The sequence below is a fragment of the Tasmannia lanceolata genome, unplaced genomic scaffold (assembly GCF_043159265.1).
Source record: "Tasmannia lanceolata isolate RefF3 unplaced genomic scaffold, GAP_Taslan_0.1 ptg000011l, whole genome shotgun sequence".
Taxonomy (NCBI): domain Eukaryota; kingdom Viridiplantae; phylum Streptophyta; class Magnoliopsida; order Canellales; family Winteraceae; genus Tasmannia; species Tasmannia lanceolata.
In genome coordinates, this window is record NW_027518688.1 from 12,733,073 (window position 1) to 12,755,848 (window position 22,776).

The following is a 22,776-nucleotide window of genomic DNA, read 5'->3' on the forward strand; positions in this document are numbered from 1 at the left end:
GTTCAAATGAAGTTTTAGAGTGTTGGGATTGATGGTCTTGAGGTTTAGAATGCCCATATATATAGGAAAACCAAAATATGACCGTTCAGTGGCATTGTGGTAATTCCTGGAAAATTCCCAACGGGTGAAAATCCGACCGTTATAGTGTTCTCAGAGTTCCGAGAAAAAATCTCGGAGTTCCGGGAATACAAATAGAAGTGAGAAAAATGTTACTGGACCATTTCTCGGAGCTCCGAGGAATCTCTCGGAGTTTCGAGCTCGGAGCTCCGAGGAATCTCTCGGAGTTCCGAGAAGCCTATGTCAAGCAGATTTTCACTTCTTCTTTTTGGGCTTCCAACTTTACACCAAGATGGGGTTGCTATGAGGGTTCCAAGGTGTTGGAACACCACAAGGACAATCTTTTATACATTTAGGGAGTGTGTTTATTTACTTAATTATGCCTCTTAAAATCTAAAACTAAGATTGGATCTTATACATTCAAATATGACTTTGATCTTCAATGGATTCTTCAACTCTTCATTTGTCTTGGGCTACGATGTCTTTGGCCTTCATATGTGGTCCAATGAGATCTTCTTGGCCTCAATTCAAGCAATGTTGTCTTAGCACCAATGTGATCTACAACTTAGACAATCAAACACATTAGTGATCATAAATCACTTGTGTATTGGAATCATCAAAATAGGATGGGAATGCCAAGGTGGAAACCATTGGGCTTACAATCTCCCCCTTTTTGATGATGACAAGCACAAGAGATTTTCCAATAAAAACATACATATTTTCCTTACACTAGAATTCTCTCCCCCTTTGGCATCAATAACAAAGATTGGGGTAAAAGAGAAACAAAGGGATGAGATATGCAATTTAAGGCTCCCCTTTTTTCAAGGAAAAAGATAAACCTAGAACTCCCCTATTTAGAATTTTTATTCAACATAAGAGGGGATATTTTAATTATCCATAGAAAGATATTCAATTTTAGAGCAAGCCCCTAATCTAAGCACATATGATGAAAATCATATGGGGGCTTTGGGAACCCAAGCTTTCTTGGATCCACCGCTATCCCTAATCTTAGATGCACATTGGAATTGGTAATGACCATTTATTCCACAATAATGGCATCTAACATGAGGGTTAGATACGCTAGTCCTATCATAACATGCATGTTTAGGTCTTTGACTAGTCTTCTTTAAGATTATGTCAATAATTTTGTCACCATTTAAGAATCCATGGAGACATAATCTTAACCTTTCATTTTCATTATGAAGATGGGTTATTTGATTTACAAAATCATTAAATTCATCTTCATAAGATTTGGAAGAGCTTGCCACATCTTGGAGTTTTGCAATTTGGCAAGTTTTCTCATCCAAACAACCCTTAAAGGTTTCAATCTCAAGTTTAAAATTTTCAAATTGAGCTTGAGATTTGGAAGAAGATTCATTTTTCAAAAAATTAAGTTCATTTTCTAATTTTGAAATGGATTTCTTTTGAACTTTATTTTTAGAAATTTGAGAGTGCAAGGTTGAGCACAATTCATCATATGATATTTTTTCACTCTCACTACTAGATGAATAACAAGAGGGGTTAGAATTTACCTCAACTTCATGGGAGAGTGCCATGAGGAAAAGATCATCCTTCTTTTCTTCCCCTTCACTTGAGCTTTATCCCGAGGTGCTCAAAGTATCCCAACCGGCGGCAAGAGCCTTGTGCTTCTTCCAATCCTTCTTTCCCTTGTACTTTGAGGAAGACGACTTGAGAAGTGGACAATCCGGTCTTTTGTGTCCAATCTTCTTGCAATTGTAGCATCTTAAAGCTCCCTCAACTTCACTTTCTTCTTTCTTCTTTTTATCCTTTTTATGTTTCTTTCTCCATAAGCTTTTAAATTTTCTTAAAGCTTCTTCTTCATCGCTATCCGCCTCGCTAGAGGATGATGAGTTCGCTTTGGAGGCTTTTAGAGCTAGAGATCGACTCTCTTTTTCTTTCTCTTTCGGCTTCTTCTCCTCTTGTCGGCTAGTGAGGAGCATCACATGGGTGATGAGAGATCCTACAAGCTCCTCCATGGTTAGCGTCTTGAGATTCTTTGATTCTTGTATGGCGGTTACCTTTGGATCCCAATATGGAGGAAGAGACCTAAGCAACTTACTCACAAGCTCATCAGTAGGATAAGATTTACCAAGATTAGCTAGTTCATTAGAAATTTTAGAAAAACGGGTATACATTTCGGAAATGCTTTCGTTTTGATCCATTCTAAACATTTCATATTTGCTCTTTAACAAGTTTATTTTGGAATCTTTAACTTGTGATGTTCCCTCATGGGTAACGGCAAGTGTATCCCAAATAATCTTGGTGGAATCAAAAAGAGCAACTCGATTAAACTCCTCTGTAGATAAGGCGCAAAACAAAGAATTTATAGCTTTGTAATTTAAATTTGCATGCCTTTTTTCTACCGTATTCCATTCTTCAAATGGTGTGGAAGGCAAAATGTATCCATTTTCAACAATATGCTAAAGTTCTACATCTATTGAAAGAAGATAGATGCGCATCCTTGTCTTCCAATGTCCATAGTTGGACCCATTAAAGAAGGGAGGTCTAGTTGTGGAATGGCCCTCCGGAAGTCCGGTTCCATTTTTATCCGTCATTTCACAATTAGAAAGTTGCCAAAGAACTTATGATCTTTCCCTTGTTGAAATTTTTAAAGAAAATTTACCAAAGATTTTAAGAAATGAAAATCTTTTAAGAGCCAAGGCTCTGATACCAAGTGAAATTCCAAGGGTGGTCCCGAGTACGGCAACTTATGAGGAGGGAAAAATTAGGTTCCTAACAAGTTTTAACTCTTTTGAAAACTCAAACCTAATATAGGAAATTAAGAGATCACAAATGAATTTCAAGCACACAAGTTAAATCTAGAGGTGCAATGCAAAATAAAGAGCTAGAGTTCAAGAGAGAGTGCACCCGAGATTTAAAGTGGTTCGGTCCTCAAAACGCGAGGCCTACTCCACTCCACCAACCAAACCCGTTGATGGCTTCACTATGTGATCTTCTTAACTTCGGCGAAGATCGGTGCCGATTATAATTCCGATTACCTTTAACCTTGGTGGCAATCTTCACCACGGAGAGTGGGCTACGCTTCTCCGAACACTCGCCCGATACAAAGTTCTTGATAAGAAAGAAAGAACAAAAATTCCCTCACAAGGGTTTACAAGAATTGTAGAAGATGTACAAATTGAGCCTATGATCCAAATCCTAATCTTTAGAGGATGAGAGGCATAATCAAGTTTGATTCACTCTTTGGATGTTCAAATGAAGTTTTAGAGTGTTAGGATTGATGGTCTTGAAGTTTAGAATGCCCATATATATAGGAAAACCAAAATATGACCGTTCAGTGGCATTGTGGTAATTCCTGGAAAATTCCCAACGGCTAAAAATCCGACCGTTATAGTGTTCTCGGAGTTCCGAGAAAAAATCTCGGAGTTCCGGGAATACAAATAGAAGTGAGAATCAATCCAACCAATGTTGTCTTAGCACTGATGAACACATTTATGTGTGAATTGTAGGTAGGAAAAGCATGCATTTTTTTGTTATTGAAGGCAGTACTACTAAGGTATTTGCTTGTTTCTGATGTTTCAGGATTATATGGGGAATTCAGAGGAAAATATGCTAAGAGGATGAAATTTTACGGAAAAATTGCAATTTTGGAACAATCTAAGCCGAACCCCCTTTTTGGGTAAATTAAGTTTTGACATATCGACCCCTTTTCTACCATGGGTTACCCTTTTATATATGAAATGGTAGTTATTAATAAACAAAAGGGGGCTGGCTGAGGGAGTGTAATGAGGATTAGTGTGGGGGCCACTGCTTGTGCAACCTTGGCATGCGCCACTAGTAACAGTAGGGTTAAAATGAGCTACACATCCTCATTCGCATCATGGTCGGTTCAATTGGGGCCCACCTTGAATTTTTGATTTTTAGTCCATATAGGATTCAGCCACACAAGAAAGTTTTTTTTTTGTTGTTTGGAATTTTGGGTGCAACTCTTTCTCTTTCTATGTGGGACCCACCTGAGGTGTGATTTTATATGAGTTGGCATCTTGCTATTTTAGCCATAACCACCGAATTTTGGCATTTTTCTAAAAATGTCCAGCAGCTACACCCATTGGATTTGGAAATAGTATTTTCTAAAGCATGTAATCAAGTGGGACCCACTTGCCAATTTGCACCCATGTGTGGCTCTCATTTTTGGAAGCTTGGACAGCAGCCCCCGTGGGATACAAAAGCACCGACTATTTTAGCTCTTGCTAAATATGTCCATCATACATGCCCATTCAATCAATGCATGCCCTTGCCAAAGAAATTGTCCATCATATCTTCGGTTGTTATGTTTTGGGTCAAACATCAGGGCCCAGTTGTTACATTGTCTTTAATTGCTTGCCATATTAAGAGTGATAATTGATTTATCAAATGGGACCCACTCCTATGCCATCTTTGTACCCACCATTCGGACAGTTCGAATCATCCTTTGGCAATGAGTTGCGAAGCATGGCCGATTTATGTCGTGGCTAGTCAATTCAACGGTTCGGATTGCTCTATAGAAATGACTTGAGGGCACAAACCAATTATATTATGGTTCACCAAGTGGACGGTGGAGATCAAACAACAGAAATGAATTATGGGGGCACGGCCCATCTATTTTGCAGTTGCCCATTAAGTGAACGGTTTGGATCAACTTGTGGGAATGGAATAAGAGGCACGACCATTTATTTTGCACTCCATAAAATGGATGGTTTGGATTATCTTAAGAAGTGGATTGCCCATCTATAAACTTTCCATAAGAGTGAGATTAATTGGCCATCTATCAATGGCATCTATCAAATTTGGAAATGTCCAACACATGGTAGTGATTCAGAGCCATGCAAAAAGCCATGCAAGATGCTGTGTGATTCTTTTTCTCTCATACATTAAGAAAGTGGGTCATGTTTGGAGAATGTTTCTATTCCTCACATCATCCAATTTTGGCAAGTTGTCTCTCTCCTCACAATACACAGAAACCAAGACTCTCTTGCTAGCTAAAATGGGATTTCGGCAATTCCTTCCAATCTCCTCTTTACCACTTTCTTGTTGTAATTGCTAATCTCGAGATTTCGGTCTCCATTAGTATCACCTCTATTTAGAACATTCCGAATTTCTCAAGACTAAGAGTTAGTAATTCCCTCTGTCACCTCCATGGAAAAACCGACAGCTCTCTCTTGCCTAAAAAAAATGATCTCTCTTACTCTCTTGATATATATTTCTTTGCCTCCTCCTAATTGGGGAGTTCGTTCTCTCATGCTTTTCTTCCTCTCTCACTCTCTCTAGTTTTTTTTTATCTCTTCAACCAAGGATCAACCATCAAAGGCTCCACTCCAAGGTGACATCAAGAGACGGAGAAGGACAAGTTGGCCGTTGCTCGAAGGAGAAAAAGACTAAGTGTTCTTTAATTTCTGTTATTTCTTTCAATCCTAGTTAACTGTATTTTTGTTTAATTTTAATTAAAAGAGAAAATACTTTGTGTTTGATTTTTCTTTTCAAGTTCTTAATGGCAATTCTCTTCTCTATTCTCTCTATTTTCTTTGTTTCTTTCCCCTTCTCCATGAATAACTAAATCCATCTACTTGGGGTTTAGATGAAGCCATGGGGAAGGAGAAAGATGATTAATTAAAACCAGTGGCTTATATAACAACTTATGTAAGGATTTGTATTTGTTGGATCCCAATCATGTATGCCACTGGCTTTCCCCAGTCGTATAAGTGATTGCCGATAAATAAGTATAATTTCTTATATAATATCTTTAAATTGAGTAGTATATTTGATAAAACACTCATGGGCAATGACATCAATAGATCTTATTCCCCATAGACTAAATTTATCAAATACACTATCCAATACAGAAATTGGTTTGATTAATAATATAATTCCAAACCCATGATGGATTCTAACCCTAAGTAATCTTTTATATTGAATTAAGATTTTTACACTATTCCAAATTACTTTTGCAATTTTCCAATTAACTTAGGCCTTTAGAATTTTAGTTTTCTAATTAGATTAGATAAGTAGTTAATAAAGATCATTAAGAATTTTGGTACACTTTGCCTAAATTAAGATTTCCAAATCAAGATCGTAGTTGAATTTGATTCTTAGATTGAATAGAATACACGCTTATATGTAGTGTTGGCTCCGAGGTCTAAGTCCACGGAAATCCTGAGTCCATTCCAGGCAACATTATATCATAGCTAGTATTCTAATCGGTAAAAGAATAGGATTGACAACTAGATTTCTCTTCCTTGAGTTCGACCCGTATTTACACGATCCGTGCACTTGCGGTTATTTAATTTCTCAATCAAGTTTTTGGCGCCGCTGCCGGGGAAGAGAGTTGCATTAGAATCTTAATTATTCGAAGTGTTAGATTAGTAGTTATTTTTAGTTTAGTTATATTTTTGGTTTCTTGCCTATCCATCTCTCTTATTTGGTTTTCTTGTGTTTATGAGTGAAGGTTGGGTGCGGAACTCGGCCAATCGACTAGAAAGATCAAACCGGTTAGAGACGGCGGAAGACATCGCACCAAATCCAAATCAAGTAGTCATGGCGGAAGACCAAGAGACGCCCAAGAGTTTGCGCGATCGCTTCTATCCGGCCCGAACCGCGCAACCTTCTTGCATTAGATTGCCGATTGCGCAGGGCAATAATTTTGAGCTAAAATCGCAATTTATTTCTTTGCTTCCTCGTTTTCATGGCCTCCCTTCGGAGGATGCGTATTTATTTTTGCGTGAGTTTGAAGATGTATGTGCTTTGATTAAGTTGCAACAACTTACCGATGATGCGGTAAAGTTGCGGTTTATTACGTTTTCACTCAAGGATGGAGCAAAGAAGTGGCTCTATGGCTTACCAACGAACTCCATCACCACTTGGGAGGAGTTCGCCGTCGCTTTCCTAAAAAAGTTTTTTCCATTACATAAAACTAATAAGCTTAGGAACGATATTTTACAATTCAAACAAAAGCCATTAGAGTCATTTTCTAAGTTTATGGAGAGGTTGAAAGACCTACTCCAAGAGTGTCCTCACCATGGAATTGATTTGTGGCACTTATGCCAAATTGTTTATGAGGGCATAGATTACCAAACAAAGCAACTTCTTGAATCCATGTGTCCTAACGGTTTTACATCTTTCACGGATGAGGCCGCGGCATGGAACTTCTTACTTGATTTGGCAGAAAAAACAAGAGAGTGGGAATCCACTCAAGACGGTGAGAGAGCCACTTCAAGTAAGGGATTTCTAATAGAGGGTGCCATGGCAAAAGAGGCCCATCTTGATAGCCTAATCAAAAGGCTAGAAGCAATAGTTGTCAAAGGACCTTCACAGGTCCATCAAATTGCACATAGTGTTCCTATGTGCAATTGGTGTCAAGCCACGGACCATGTCATGGAAGAGTGCCCAACTCTTGCTAAATTTGGTAATTCTAATGAAAATGCAAGTGCCATGTTTTTAAATAATCCATATAGTAGCACTTATAATCCGGGATGGAGGAATCATCCTAACTTTTCTTGGAATCAAGGGAATTATCAAGGAGGGCCATCAAATTTCCAAGGTCAAGGCCAATTTGGCCAACCTAGGCCCACCTTCCCTTCTATGAATGTTCGACCACCCCTAACCACACCTCCACCTTTTCACAACCCAATTTTAAATAATGTTTCAAATCAGCAACCACCGGGTTTTCAAAAACAAGGGGAGTCGGCACGCATAGCTTCCTTAGAAAAGAGCATAGAACTTCTCACTAGCACTTTCATGACAAGCCAACACAATATGGAGAAGCAAATCTCCCAACTTGCCATGGCTTTGCATGAAAGGGAAAAGGGGAAGATGCCAAGTCAACCCGTTCCTAATCCAAGGAACGTGAATATGAATGTGAATCAACAGGTACCGCAAAATCAGTTGAATGTCATTCAACCAATTCTGCCGCTGCAAGAGCCCTCCAATGAATGTAATGTCGTATATGCTTTAAGGAGTGGTAAAGATTACCACAATGAGGAGGTCAGATCTGAACCTTCTATAGATCCACAAGATACATCCAAAGAGGTAAGAAAAGACTCCCCTCCAACAGGGTCGATTGTGGAACCCAAACAGGTAAGTGAAGAGCAAGCAGTTTCTCCACCTGAAAAGGAGTATGTGCCTAAAGCTCATTTTCCAAGGAGACTTGCTAATAATAAAAAGGTGGATGCCATGGATAAAATATTAAATGTGTTTAAGCAAGTGCAAATTAACATTCCCTTATTAGATGCGATTTCCCAAGTCCCTACTTATGCCAAAGTGTTGAAGGATTTGTGCACACAAAAGCGCACAACTAATGTGCCCAAGAAGGCTTTCTTGGCCGCAAATATAAGTTCCATTTTATCTCAACAGATGGTGGCTAAGTATAAGGACCCGGGATGTCCCACTATTTCTTGCACTATTGGTAACACTAAAATTGAGCATGCTCTTTTAGATTTGGGTGCTAGTGTGAACCTCTTGCCATTTTCTGTATATATGCAATTAGGACTAGGAGACCTCAAACCAACCACCGTCACTCTCCAATTGGCGGATAGATCCATAAAGACACCTAAAGGGATGGTTGAGGATGTGTTAATTAAAGTAGGAGATTTTCTTTTTCCAGTCGATTTTATCGTGTTAGATACGGAACCTGTTGCTAATATCAAGGATCAAATCCCTATCATTCTTGGGAGGCCTTTCCTTGCTACTAGCAATGCTCTCATTAACTGTAGAAATGGCCTAATGAAACTCTCCTTTGGTAATACTTCAGTAGATTTTAATGTTTTTAGATTAGGTAAGCAACCCAATTTTCATGAAGATATTAATATGTTGCATGCCTTTCCTGAAGATGTTATGACTAATTTTGAAATCAACTTTGATGCAGGTTATCAAGAATGCTTGGATGCACTAGGAGATGATGGAGGAGATGATTTCTTTTCCAAAGCTTTTGCCATTCAAAACGTAGAGCCGGTGGGACCACTAGCCACATCGCTTCCAAAGCTTTCCATTGAAGAGGCCCCACAGCTAGACTTGAAGCCGCTTCCCTCTACTTTACGTTATGCTTTTCTTGGTGATAATTGTACTTTGCCTGTAATAATTGCTGCGGATCTAACCTCCACTCAAGAGGAGGAACTCATTAAATTGCTAAAAGATAACAAGGAAGCCATAGGTTGGACAATGGCCGACATCAAAGGAATTAGCCCTTCGATTGTGCAACATCACATCCACCTCATTGAGGGTTCCAAACCTTCAAGGGAACCTCAAAGAAGGGCTAATCCTGTGATGAAGGAAGCCATCCAAAAAGAGATCTTAAAATGGTTAGATAACGGGATCATATATCCCATCTCGGATAGCCAATGGGTGAGTCCCGTTCAAGTAGTGCCTAAGAAGTCGGGAGTCACGGTTATACAATCCGCCACCAATGAACTCATTCCTACTCGTATTCAAACGGGGTGGCGGGTTTGTATTGACTACCGAAAGCTTAATGCCGCTACTTGGAAGGATCACTTTCCTTTGCCTTTTATTGATCAAATGTTAGAAAGGTTAGCGGGTCGTGAGTATTATTGCTTTCTTGATGGATATTCCGGTTATAACCAAATTCCCATAGCTCCTGAAGATCAAGAGAAAACGACATTCACATGCCCCTTTGGAACGTTTGCTTATAGACGCATGCCTTTTGGGTTATGCAATGCACCGGCAACTTTCCAAAGATGCATGATGAGTATCTTTTCTGACATGGTGGAGACCTTCTTAGAGGTTTTTATGGATGATTTTTCTATTCATGGCTCCACCTTTGCCGAATGTTTACATCACTTAAAATTGGTCTTAGAAAGGAGTAGAGAAAAGAACCTTGTCCTCAATTGGGAAAAGTGTCATTTTATGGTAAAAGAGGGCATCGTTCTAGGACATGTGATTTCTAAAGAGGGAATTAAGGTTGATAGAGCCAAGGTGGATCTCATTGTCCATCTTCCACCGCCCAAAAGTGTGAAGGATATTCGATCATTTTTAGGCCATGCGGGCTTTTACCGGCGTTTTATAAAAGATTTTTCTAAAAATGCTAGGCCTCTAACCAACTTGTTAGCAAAAGATCAAAAATTTGAGTTTTCCAAAGAATGCTTCGATTCTTTTGAGTGTTTAAAAAAGGAGTTAACTACAGCTCCCATCATTCAAGCACCAAATTGGGCCGAACCGTTTGAAATTATGTGTGATGCTTCTGACTTTGCCATAGGAGCCGTTTTGGGCCAAAGATTCAATAAATTACCGCATGTCATCTATTATGCAAGTAGGACTCTCAATGATGCACAACTCAACTACACCACTACGGAAAAAGAATTTATAGCGGTTGTGTTTGCATTAGAAAAATTTAGGTCATACTTGATTGGATCGCATGTGATAATTTATACCGACCATTCGGCAATCAAGTATCTTGTTGGAAAGAAGGATGCTAAAGCTCGCCTCATTAGGTGGGTTTTACTTCTTCAAGAATTTGATTTGGAGATTAGAGATAAAAAGGGTACGGAAAACTTGGTTGCCGATCACTTGTCTAGACTTCCTAATGCAAAGAATGACGAAGGTCCAATTAATGAAAACTTTCCTGATGAGCAATTGTTTGCTATTTCTAGTGAACCATGGTATGCGGATATTGTGAATTACTTGGTTACAGGTGCTACACCTGATCATTGGTCCAACCAAGACAAATACCGGTTTCACTCACAGGTAAAGTATTTCTTTTGGGATGATCCCTATTTATTCAAAACTTGTTCGGATCAGATTGTCCGACGATGTGTGCCCAATCATGAGCACCAATCGATTCTATCTTTTTGCCATAATCAAACCTGTGGTGGCCACTTTAGTGCAAAGAAAACCGCGCACAAAGTTTTACAGTGTGGTTTCTATTGGCCAAGTCTTTTTAGGGATGCTTTTGATTTTTGTAAGGCATGTAGATCTTGTCAGTCATTAGGTAGAGTTACTAAGCGAAATATGATGCCCCTCAACCCAATCTTAGTGGTAGAAATCTTCGATGTGTGGGGTATTGATTTTATGGGTCCGTTTCCCAATTCTTTTGGCAACTTGTATATTTTGTTAGGAGTAGATTATGTGTCAAAATGGATTGAAGCCATTGCTTGCAAATCCAATGACCACAAGGTGGTGGTCAAGTTTTTGAAAGAAAACATCCTCTCGCGCTTTGGTACTCCTCGTGCGATCATTAGTGATAGGGGTAAACACTTTTGTAATAGACCTTTTGAAGCTCTTATGAAGAAATATGGTATTACTCATAAGTTGTCTACACCTTATCACCCACAAACGAGTGGCCAAGTGGAGGTTTCAAATAGGCAAATTAAGCAAATTTTGGAAAAGACAGTGAATCCAAACCGCAAAGATTGGTCCATTAGATTAGTGGATGCCTTGTGGGCTCATAGGACGGCATTCAAGACTGATCTTGGTCAGTCTCCTTACCGCCTTGTGTATGGCAAAGCTTGTCACCTCCCGGTTGAATTGGAACATAAAGCTTTTTGGGCCATAAAGAAACTAAACTTTGATTTGTCTTCTGCAGGTGTTCAAAGGCGATTACAACTTTCTGAATTGGAGGAGTTGCGCAATGAAGCGTACGAGAATGCAAAGATCTATAAAGAGAAGACAAAAGCTTTTCATGACAAACATATTTTGAGAAAATCGTTTCAAGAGGGCGAAAAAGTACTTCTCTACAATTCAAGATTGCATATCTTTCCAGGTAAGTTAAGATCCCGTTGGGATGGACCATACATTGTTAATAAAGTTTTCTCCCATGGTGCGGTCGAGATTCTAAATCCAAGCAATGGTGAGATTTTTAAAGTTAATGGTCAAAGATTAAAGCCATTTATTGAGTTTTCAAAGCCGGATATGGAAGAGGTCATGGATCTCCATGAACCTTCCTATTCGAATCATGCCTAAACAAATACGGTACGTACCCTCCTTTCTATTTTTTAGTCCTCATATTTTTCTTTCTATTTTTAATGCCTTGAGGACAATGCATAAATCGAGTATGGGGGCTTTTAGAAACTTTCCTTTTCTATTCTTTTCTATGGTTTAAAGTTAGAAATTTTCTTTTCCTTTTGTTTTTGGTATTTTTCTCAAATTAGAAAGAACTTGGTATTTTTAAAAAGAAAGTTGTTTTCCTATTTTAAGAAAGAAAGTTAGTGGATATTTTAATTTTGGAATTTGAAAAATTAGAAAGAATACTTTCCTTTCTTAGTTTTGTTTGCTTTTGGAATCTTTCTTTTAAAAGGATTTGAATAAGAAATAGAAATAGAAACTTGCTTTTTATATGGTATGGATAAAAAGAAAAGAAAGGTTGAAACAAAAGAAAGAAAGAATGATTTTTTAGAAAGTTTGCTTCTTGATTATAGTTTTGATTTGTAGCCTTTTTGACTTGAGCTATTAAGTCTGAAGGGTTTTTATGCCTAGTTCCTTAAAGCCAACTGGCTTGAGAGCAACTGACTGAAAACTCCATACATGGGTCAATTAGAAAGCTTAATGAATCAAAGCATTGCACATAATCAAAGGTAAAGCTTGAACTCATATGCATCAATGTCTATGACATATGCAAATCAAAGATTAGTCGGACACTGCTTAGTAGCCTGGGTGTCTGGTGCATGCCCTGCATGTCATTCACGCCAAAAGCAGTAGAGGATTACAAAAAAAAAAAATGAGTTCTATTCTTAGAAACTATGGGAAAAGTTGAAAGAATGGTGGACCATATAAATTTGTAAGTTTTCTACGAAGTTTCCGAATCAAATTTCTTTTATGGTACGATTACATTAGAGGCAAGTTTAAGGGAGCAAAGTACGACAAATTCAAAAGAGGATTCCTTGATTAAAATATTTTTCTAATTTTTCCAACTTGGGATAGGATGCAAAGTTTAAGTATGGGGGTATTCTTGTTCTTCTATTTGAGCAATTTATCAAAGAAACAGGATTAGAAATTTTTGGCTTTACTCTATAGTGGGATTTAAAAGAAAAGTTTGTTTTTAGAATTTTGTGTGTTTATTCACTGCAAACACTCACGAGACACAACTCGTCCACTAGGGTAACTTAGGGGTTTAAAGGCTTGTTGCACATGCTAAGTGCAATCGTGATTCCTACGAAAGTGAGTTAGGATTTTATTTTTTGTTTAGTTTTTGTGTTTGTTTTAGTTTTTCTTTTTGTTTGCTCGAGGACAAGCAAAGCTTAAGTATGGAGGAATTTGATGAACACATTTATGTGTGAATTGTAGGTAGGAAAAGCATGCATTTTTTTGTTATTTAAGGCAGTACTACTAAGGTATTTGCTTGTTTCTGATGTTTCAGGATTATATGGGGAATTCAGAGGAAAATATGCTAAGAGGATGAAATTTTACGGAAAAATTGCAATTTTGGAACAATCTAAGCCGAACCCCCTTTTTGGGTAAATTAAGTTTTGACATATCGACCCCTTTTCTACCATGGGTTACCCTTTTATATATGAAATGGTAGTTATTAATAAACAAAAGGGGGCTGGCTGAGGGAGTGTAATGAGGATTAGTGTGGGGGCCACTGCTTGTGCAACCTTGGCATGCGCCACTAGTAACAGTAGGGTTAAAATGAGCTACACATCCTCATTCGCATCATGGTCGGTTCAATTGGGGCCCACCTTGAATTTTCGATTTTTAGTCCATATAGGATTCAGCCACACAAGAAAGTTTTTTTTTGTTGTTTGGAATTTTGGGTGCAACTCTTTCTCTTTCTATGTGGGACCCACCTGAGGTGTGATTTTATATGAGTTGGCATCTTGCTATTTTAGCCATAACCACCGAATTTTGGCATTTTTCTAAAAATGTCCAGCAGCTACACCCATTGGATTTGGAAATAGTATTTTCTAAAGCATGTAATCAAGTGGGACCCACTTGCCAATTTGCACCCATGTGTGGCTCTCATTTTTGGAAGCTTGGACAGCAGCCCCCGTGGGATACAAAAGCACCGACTATTTTAGCTCTTGCTAAATATGTCCATCATACATGCCCATTCAATCAATGCATGCCCTTGCCAAAGAAATTGTCCATCATATCTTCGGTTGTTATGTTTTGGGTCAAACATCAGGGCCCAGTTGTTACATTGTCTTTAATTGCTTGCCATATTAAGAGTGATAATTGATTTATCAAATGGGACCCACTCCTATGCCATCTTTGTACCCACCATTCGGACAGTTCGAATCATCCTTTGGCAATGAGTTGCGAAGCATGGCCGATTTATGTCGTGGCTAGTCAATTCAACGGTTCGGATTGCTCTATAGAAATGACTTGAGGGCACAAACCAATTATATTATGGTTCACCAATTGGACGGTGGAGATCAAACAACAGAAATGAATTATGGGGGCACGGCCCATCTATTTTGCAGTTGCCCATTAAGTGAACGGTTTGGATCAACTTGTGGGAATGGAATAAGAGGCACGACCATTTATTTTGCACTCCATAAAATGGATGGTTTGGATTATCTTAAGAAGTGGATTGCCCATCTATAAACTTTCCATAAGAGTGAGATTAATTGGCCATCTATCAATGGCATCTATCAAATTTGGAAATGTCCAACACATGGTAGTGATTCAGAGCCATGCAAAAAGCCATGCAAGATGCTGTGTGATTCTTTTTCTCTCATACATTAAGAAAGTGGGTCATGTTTGGAGAATGTTTCTATTCCTCACATCATCCAATTTTGGCAAGTTGTCTCTCTCCTCACAATACACAGAAACCAAGACTCTCTTGCTAGCTAAAATGGGATTTCGGCAATTCCTTCCAATCTCCTCTTTACCACTTTCTTGTTGTAATTGCTAATCTCGAGATTTCGGTCTCCATTAGTATCACCTCTATTTAGAACATTCCGAATTTCTCAAGACTAAGAGTTAGTAATTCCCTCTGTCACCTCCATGGAAAAACCGACAGCTCTCTCTTGCCTAAAAAAAATGATCTCTCTTACTCTCTTGATATATATTTCTTTGCCTCCTCCTAATTGGGGAGTTCGTTCTCTCATGCTTTTCTTCCTCTCTCACTCTCTCTAGTTTTTTTTTATCTCTTCAACCAAGGATCAACCATCAAAGGCTCCACTCCAAGGTGACATCAAGAGACGGAGAAGGACAAGTTGGCCGTTGCTCGAAGGAGAAAAAGACTAAGTGTTCTTTAATTTCTGTTATTTCTTTCAATCCTAGTTAACTGTATTTTTGTTTAATTTTAATTAAAAGAGAAAATACTTTGTGTTTGATTTTTCTTTTCAAGTTCTTAATGGCAATTCTCTTCTCTATTCTCTCTATTTTCTTTGTTTCTTTCCCCTTCTCCATGAATAACTAAATCCATCTACTTGGGGTTTAGATGAAGCCATGGGAAAGGAGAAAGATGATTAATTAAAACCAGTGGCTTATATAACAACTTATGTAAGGATTTGTATTTGTTGGATCCCAATCATGTATGCCACTGGCTTTCCCCAGTCGTATAAGTGATTGCCGATAAATAAATATAATTTCTTATATAATATCTTTAAATTGAGTAGTATATTTGATAAAACACTCATGGGCAATGACATCAATAGATCTTATTCCCCATAGACTAAATTTATCAAATACACTATCCAATACAGAAATTGGTTTGATTAATAATATAATTCCAAACCCATGATGGATTCTAACCCTAAGTAATCTTTTATATTGAATTAAGATTTTTACACTATTCCAAATTACTTTTGCAATTTTCCAATTAACTTAGGCCTTTAGAATTTTAGTTTTCTAATTAGATTAGATAAGTAGTTAATAAAGATCATTAAGAATTTTGGTACACTTTGCCTAAATTAAGATTTCCAAATCAAGATCGTAGTTGAATTTGATTCTTCGATTGAATAGAATACACGCTTATATGTAGTGTTGGCTCCGAGGTCTAAGTCCACGGAAATCCTGAGTCCATTCCAGGCAACATTATATCATAGCTAGTATTCTAATCGGTAAAAGAATAGGATTGACAACTAGATTTCTCTTCCTTGAGTTCGACCCGTATTTACACGATCCGTGCACTTGCGGTTATTTAATTTCTCAATCAAGCACCAATGTGATCTACAACTTAGACAATCAAACACATTAGTGATCATAAATCACTTGTGTATTGGAATCATCAAAATAAGATGGGAATGCCAAGGTGGAAACCATTGGGCTTACACCCATTATCCATTACAAAAACCCTAATCTAAGCCCATTTTTTATTCAAAAAACCATAAGATGTGTGATGCAGCTGATGCAAAATTCCACAAGTTATACATCCAACGAGGATGCCATCGTGCGTGAAGCTCTGTTAGGTAGTCGCAATTGAGAGAGACATAGAGGGAGAGAGCAAAGCTTCAAATGGAATGGAATGGATTTGGGGAAGAGATCTGAGAAAAATGGGAGGAAAATGGAGGATATTTTCATAATTTATGAAAACCTACTTAGCTTACCTGCCTTAGCTGGTATTAGAAGTAAAAAACGAGTGTCCCTAGGAGATAAATGAGTAAATGTCTTTTGGAAAAGAGGCTATAAATATAAAAGTCATTAAAAAAGTAAACTTTCTTACATTGTTCTACACGTCTAGCAAGAGAGGAAAACCTACTTTATTTTTTGGCATTGGGAGAAGTTAAAAATGGGAAGAGAAGTAATGGCTATCTAGAAAAGTGCATAACAGTTGTCTAATTTTGGGGAAAAGAGATTGCGCCATTATTTTCAATGCATATTCAAAATATTTTGGTATTCAACAAAGACAATTCGGGTTTCGGGTCGGGTCGGGTTGCCCGACACCCCAACCCGATTTGCAAAAAAGCTTAACCCAACCCAACCCAAACCCGACGTGAGTTGCACCCCTAATATGTCTAGACCTGGCAAACGGGTGGGGCGGGCCGGGTTTCAGCCAACCCGTACGGGTTTGGGTAAAACGGGCTGGCTCATAAATGACCCGAAATTTTACGGGTCACAATTTGGTGAACCTGGACCCCACACGTAGGGGTAGGGTAGACTTGTAGGTCACCAGTTTTTTTTTTTTGCTGTTTTTATTCCCACACTATAACTGGATGATCCAAACTGTCCAAGTGATGGGCCATAACGTAAATAGGTTGTGCCCAAAAATTGATTCTCATAGGATGATCCTAGCCCTCTGACCCATGGAGGAATTGCATATTTGAAATACAGGTGTGACAACCCAGGAGGGGGGGAACCCTTGGGCTTACACTATTATTATTTATGGAAACCTCTATAGAACGGAGGGCTAGGATCATCCTATGGAAATGATATTTTGGGCACACCATATTTACGTTGTATTCCATCACATTGATGGTTTAGATCATCCTATGATGTGGTCCATATAGTACTTTCTGAAAAATATGGAACTATAAGAGCTTACACCATATTAAATCTCAATCATTTGGGTTTTTCCGGGCACCCGCGGGTCCACTCGGCCCGGCCTAGTTTTGACGGGACTTGTACAGGCTTGGTCAAATATCAACGGGTCACTAATTTAGTGACCCGGGCCAGTAAATTACGGGCGGCCCGGGTGGACCCACAGGTCTGGGTCACTTTTTGCCATGTCTAAATATGTCTTTTCACATGTAAGGACATTTTGGTCTTTTTCAGTGACTCAAAAGAATCTACCATGAGTAGTTGGGTAACATAATGATGGCATGACCCTAATTTGGAAAATTCACTCAAACTAGATGACTATATTTGCAAATAAAGCAAAGCAGAAGACTTCTTTTGGAAAAGAAAAACCCAAAACAAAATTGACTTTGGAAGCTGCACGTAAGTGAGCAAAGCATACTAGGCGGCAAGTGCCAGAATCTTTATTGTTTTTTAAGGGTGATGATATATTCGCACCCCCTATAGGATGATTCGCACCCCTTATAACGTGATTTGATGTCAAAAAGCAATAAAAGTCTGCCACAATTCTCGTTATACTGGGTGCGAATCATCCTACAGGGGGTGCGAATTTATCACCCCCTTTTTTTTTATCCTTCGTTTTTTGGATGGATAATATGATATGGATAAGGAAAATGATATTTACACCCCTTTATTAGCTTTTCTACCTTTCTCAAGAAAAGACCAACAAATGGAGATGGGAATGCGGCCATTATTTTTGGAAGGGAGAAACAACAGTGGTGGAAATATCATTTCCTGCGGATAATGAATGGATGAAGAGAGGATGTTCGAGGTGTGTCATTTTCAATTCTTTTATTTTTATGCCTTATGGGTTACGTCTTCTGGGTCCAGTGGTCCCTTGCAATGATCCATTTTCCACTAAGCAGAGACCAACAACCATAATAATCATCCTTATGTGATAAATTGTGTCACTAGGACCGTTGATTTGGTGGACCAGCACAAAGGTGACCTGACAAACAGTCGGATCATAAATAGCGCATGATTAGAAATATGAAAGTGATATATTTGCCCCCCCTTTTCCTTTTTATACATAGGGGAATTTTTGCCTGGTTAGCTTGTTTTAAGCAAGGTTTTAAATTTCGGTTTCGGGGGTACTTTCGCTCCTCACGGAAACTGAAAATTTAGCCTAAATTCGTAAAGGTGCTCCAAATGTTATTTTTTGGGCCGAAATTTCGTTAATTTTAGCCTACTGAAATTTTGTAAATGAATACAAAATTAATATTTTATAAAAAATTTGGCCAAAATTTTAGAAATTTAATTTCAACCGAAATTTGGTAAATTTTGGCAATTTCAATTTCAGAATGTTGTGGTTTCAGTCCTCACCGAAATCCGGCCTAAATTTAAAACCTTGGTTTTAAGTAGAAGGTGGGCCTCATGGGCCCATCTTCTTCAAGATACTAAGGAAGCCCAACTTAAAGATTGTTTCCTACGGAACCACGAATGCCATCCTCCCAAAGTGATGGCGATGATGATGTCAAGCACCCTCCGTTCCTTGTAGAGTGACAGGCACTATAATAAGTGGAGATCTAACCTCCATTATGACAGAGTTAGTCATACAATCTGTTGGAGTGGGGCCCTCCCATTTGAAGGTGTCGCCCACTTCAAACCAACATTCAATGTAATATTGAATGCTGTAGACACCCCATTTTGACCGGATCCTAAATCCCCATAATTGAATACATGTCCCAAATTAGAGTAAATTCCAAAGTCGAATAAGATCCCGAAATCCCCGAAGAATCGAGTCCTTAGTGATAGATAAACCCGAAGAGTCCTCATTCGTAGTTAGTTTTGTGAAGCTTTTCGAAGCCTTGATCCCCATACTCATTTTCCCGAAATTCGCAAAATTCCAAAATTACAAAAAAAAAAAAAACATGAGCATTTGTATTGGCACTCCCCTATTGAAGTCCCCAAACTCCGAGGCTTACTCGTACAATCTTGCTTCGATATTTTCACTAACCCACCTTCCCTATTGGTTTGTTTTAGGAGTCATTAAAAGCTTAAGAGAAGAAAAGACGGGCGGATTGGTGCACTTATCAAAACATGGTTGTGCCAATAACATTTCAAGAAGAAAAAGATCATTTGTCCCACCCCTACTCTTACCTGAATCACCCCTTCTGAATTAAAAGTGGCTATAAGTAAACAAAGAGTGGGCTGTCCAAGCGAAGAAAATGGGAGCCATATTTAGAGTCTTTTTATTAGGGTCCTTTTCCATCTCAAGCCACCCCTTGTGAAGCAAAAAGAGTAGTAAAATGCACTAGAAGGGGCTGTCCTTATAAGAAGAGGGGATCAAATATATCATTTCCCTTGTGAAAAAGGATGTGGCTCCAAATGAGTTAACTTATCATATGAGATGTAGTATACACATCAAACATTATATGATAAGATAGATGGACAGACAATATACATGTATAGCTCCCCCTTTGCGAATGACTCATACAAATTATGAATCCAAAGGGCTGTCCAACCATATAGTTACCAAGGGATTCATAGATAAATGATTTACAATCAACCCTTGGGCTATAAAGGCACTCTTCTCTCTAAGTGTCGGTTTATCATGATTAGAGTGATAACCATACTCTAGCTCTTCATGATAAACAAGCATAGCACAACAGATTTTCAGCTTTTGGCTAATGCTCCCCTAAATGTGTGCATATATGGTATAATTCACTTCCAGAGCACATATGGCTTATCATGGTGAAGATGTTGCTCAAAGCCAAAGAGATTAGATGTTTTAATTAAAGGTGAGTGTATACTCTCTAACTTACTAGGTAAGAGGACTAAGAGTACCGTTTGAGTAGCTTTTAATTTTAAGTTTACCATCTTTCCATGAAGCTCATACCATAAAAGGGGTTATTGAAATACAAGGTGACAACCCAAGAGGGGGGGCTGAATTGGCTAATTAAAAATTTGGGGCTTAATTAATTGGATTACTAAAATCAATTTGTTTATCCCTTGATCAATCAATAAAGATATTAAGAGATAGGGTTTAGATGTTACTTTAAGCATGCATTCATTGTTTGATTAAAACATAGATACAAGTTGGGTTAGAGATTACCAATCACCACAATGTGCAAATGAGAAGGAGAAGAATAAAGCATCGACAAGGCACAAGATTTATAGTGGTTCGGTCACAACTTGACCTACTCCACTCTTCCAAGTTTTTCTCCTTGGGGTTCTTCACTAACCAATAAGATTCTTCAAAGGGTGAATCTCAACGCCTTACACCAACTCCTTCTTCAAAGGGATCACACCCTTTTATGCACGAAGCCTTTCCGATGACACTTTCTTCATACATTTGATTTACCTTTCTTTCCAGGCCAAATCGGAAACCCTCAACCATAGAATGAAGAAATAAAAAGAAAGAACTCTTAATGCCTCTTGATAGGTTGATTACAACTTTCAAAGCTCATAAACTCTCCAAGGAATATATACAAATGTAAAGCCTAAGGAGATCCTCTTGATAGAATGTAAAAATCAAGTTCAAAGTGGTTTAACCTTTCATATAAAAGTTTAGGTTCAAGAAGATGGGATTTTATCTTGCAAAAGGTTGTGTAGAAAGGTTTTAGATAGTGTATATATAGCCCACAAGGAAATATGACCGTTTGGGGGTAAAACTGTAATTTACAGGGTTGAAAAAGTTAACCTGCGAAAGCTCCAACGGATCTATTTCCCAGTCGCGGCGGTTGACCGAGGCCGCCCGCCCTTATGGGGCTCTTCTTTTGAAATTCAAATTTCATACCGGCGAGGTCGACCAGCCCTATGGCGGTAGCCCGACGAGGGCTTACTGTTTGAATTAGATTTTCGCTCAAAACACTATCGCGGTCGACCGGACCCATGGAGGTCGATCGCCCACACCATACTGGATTGTTTTTGTTTGAAACAGAAACGTATCAGCGGTAGCCCGGCTTGCCCCAGTCGACCGGCTCGATAGAATTTGAGATGGCCTAGATTTTCAGGTTCCATCCCGCGGTCGCCCGGCCTAGCCCGGTAGACCGGCCCTGAGTAAAATTCCATTTTAACTTTAAAATCCAGAGGCTTTTGGGCTATGGTCTTTGGGCTTTAGTCTAAGGTTTTCTAACACATTTTTTGGTGTGCTGATGGTTTTCAAAGATGTAAAATGTTAAGTATGAAAACCATTTTGAAAACCTTTTGAAGGTGCATTTTATATAAAATCAAGAGGACTCCAAATACATTCTAAAAATAAGAACCTTGAGTCTTCTTGGAATGTCTTGGCTCCTTTGCACTTTCTTGGACTTCTTCAGCTTGGGTGAACATCTTAACCTTGTCTTGGTTCTTGTGACATCATCCAATCTTCACTGCATGTTGTGAGGTAGGGGTGGACATGGTTCGGTTCGGTTCGGTTTTGGGGTATACCCAGAACCGAACCATATATAATCGGTTCCCTGAAATTGGAACCAGAACCGAACCATATATGTTTGGAACCGAACCGAACCAGAACCATATATAATCGGCTCGGTTCGGTTCTGGGTTTACCCAACCTTCACCAAATGTAGATATTTTGCCTAATCGTATTTATAATGGGTTCGGTCCTATTTATATATGAACTACAAAGACTAACATGCATGAATTTGGAATAATTAGGCACAAATTTGCACAAATTTGGGCAATGCAAAAATTATATATGACCTACAAACATGCACAAATTTGGAATAATCAAGCACAAATTTGGGGGGTGAATTAAAATTTTAAAGGCAAAGCAACACGTTAAAGATGGGTGAATTAAAAGGGGGTGGGGTGATTTTATCAAGCGATGAGGCATTGGGTTTTAAGGTGAGGGTCGGTTCTCGGTTCGGTTTTCGGTTCCGGGATCCCAAACCCAGAACCGAACCGAATCTCCATCGGTTCCAGGATCTCAGAACCGGAACCGAACCATATAAATATGGAACTGAACCGAACCGAACCATATGTGCCGGTTCGGTTCGGTTCCTCGGTTCGAACCGTAACCATGTCCACCCCTATTGTGAGGTGTATGAGGTGTTATCAATGACTTGTTCAACACCAAGCTTCTTCTTGACACTTGCTTAGGAAACTTGTGGGATCTTCTTCATGATGATCTTCTTTACTTGAACATCTTCAAATGAGGATGTCTTCATTATATGTGAGCTTCTTTACTTGAACATCTTCAAATGAGGATGTCTTCACTGTAGGTGCAAGCTCTTGGTTCCTTTGATCCTTGATCCATAAGTCATGTGTTGTGAAGAGTTGTGTAATGGCGATTATGACATGAAAGTTCTGTATACAACACAACATCTCAAAGCAATACATTAGTCTGTC

General features: G+C 38.7%; 1 protein-coding gene across 1 annotated transcript in view; it reads left to right on the forward strand.

Moving 5' to 3' along the window:
- Positions 1 to 22,776, forward strand: part of LOC143885887 (uncharacterized) — a 104,386-nt gene that overhangs the window by 3,456 nt on the left and 78,154 nt on the right. The window contains exons 2-5 of the mRNA XM_077389929.1: positions 8,507 to 8,845; positions 8,936 to 9,141; positions 10,474 to 10,849; positions 10,985 to 11,737. Of these exons, the coding sequence (XP_077246044.1) occupies positions 8,507 to 8,845; positions 8,936 to 9,141; positions 10,474 to 10,849; positions 10,985 to 11,737 (1,674 nt within the window). The remainder of the gene's footprint in view (positions 1 to 8,506; positions 8,846 to 8,935; positions 9,142 to 10,473; positions 10,850 to 10,984; positions 11,738 to 22,776) is intronic.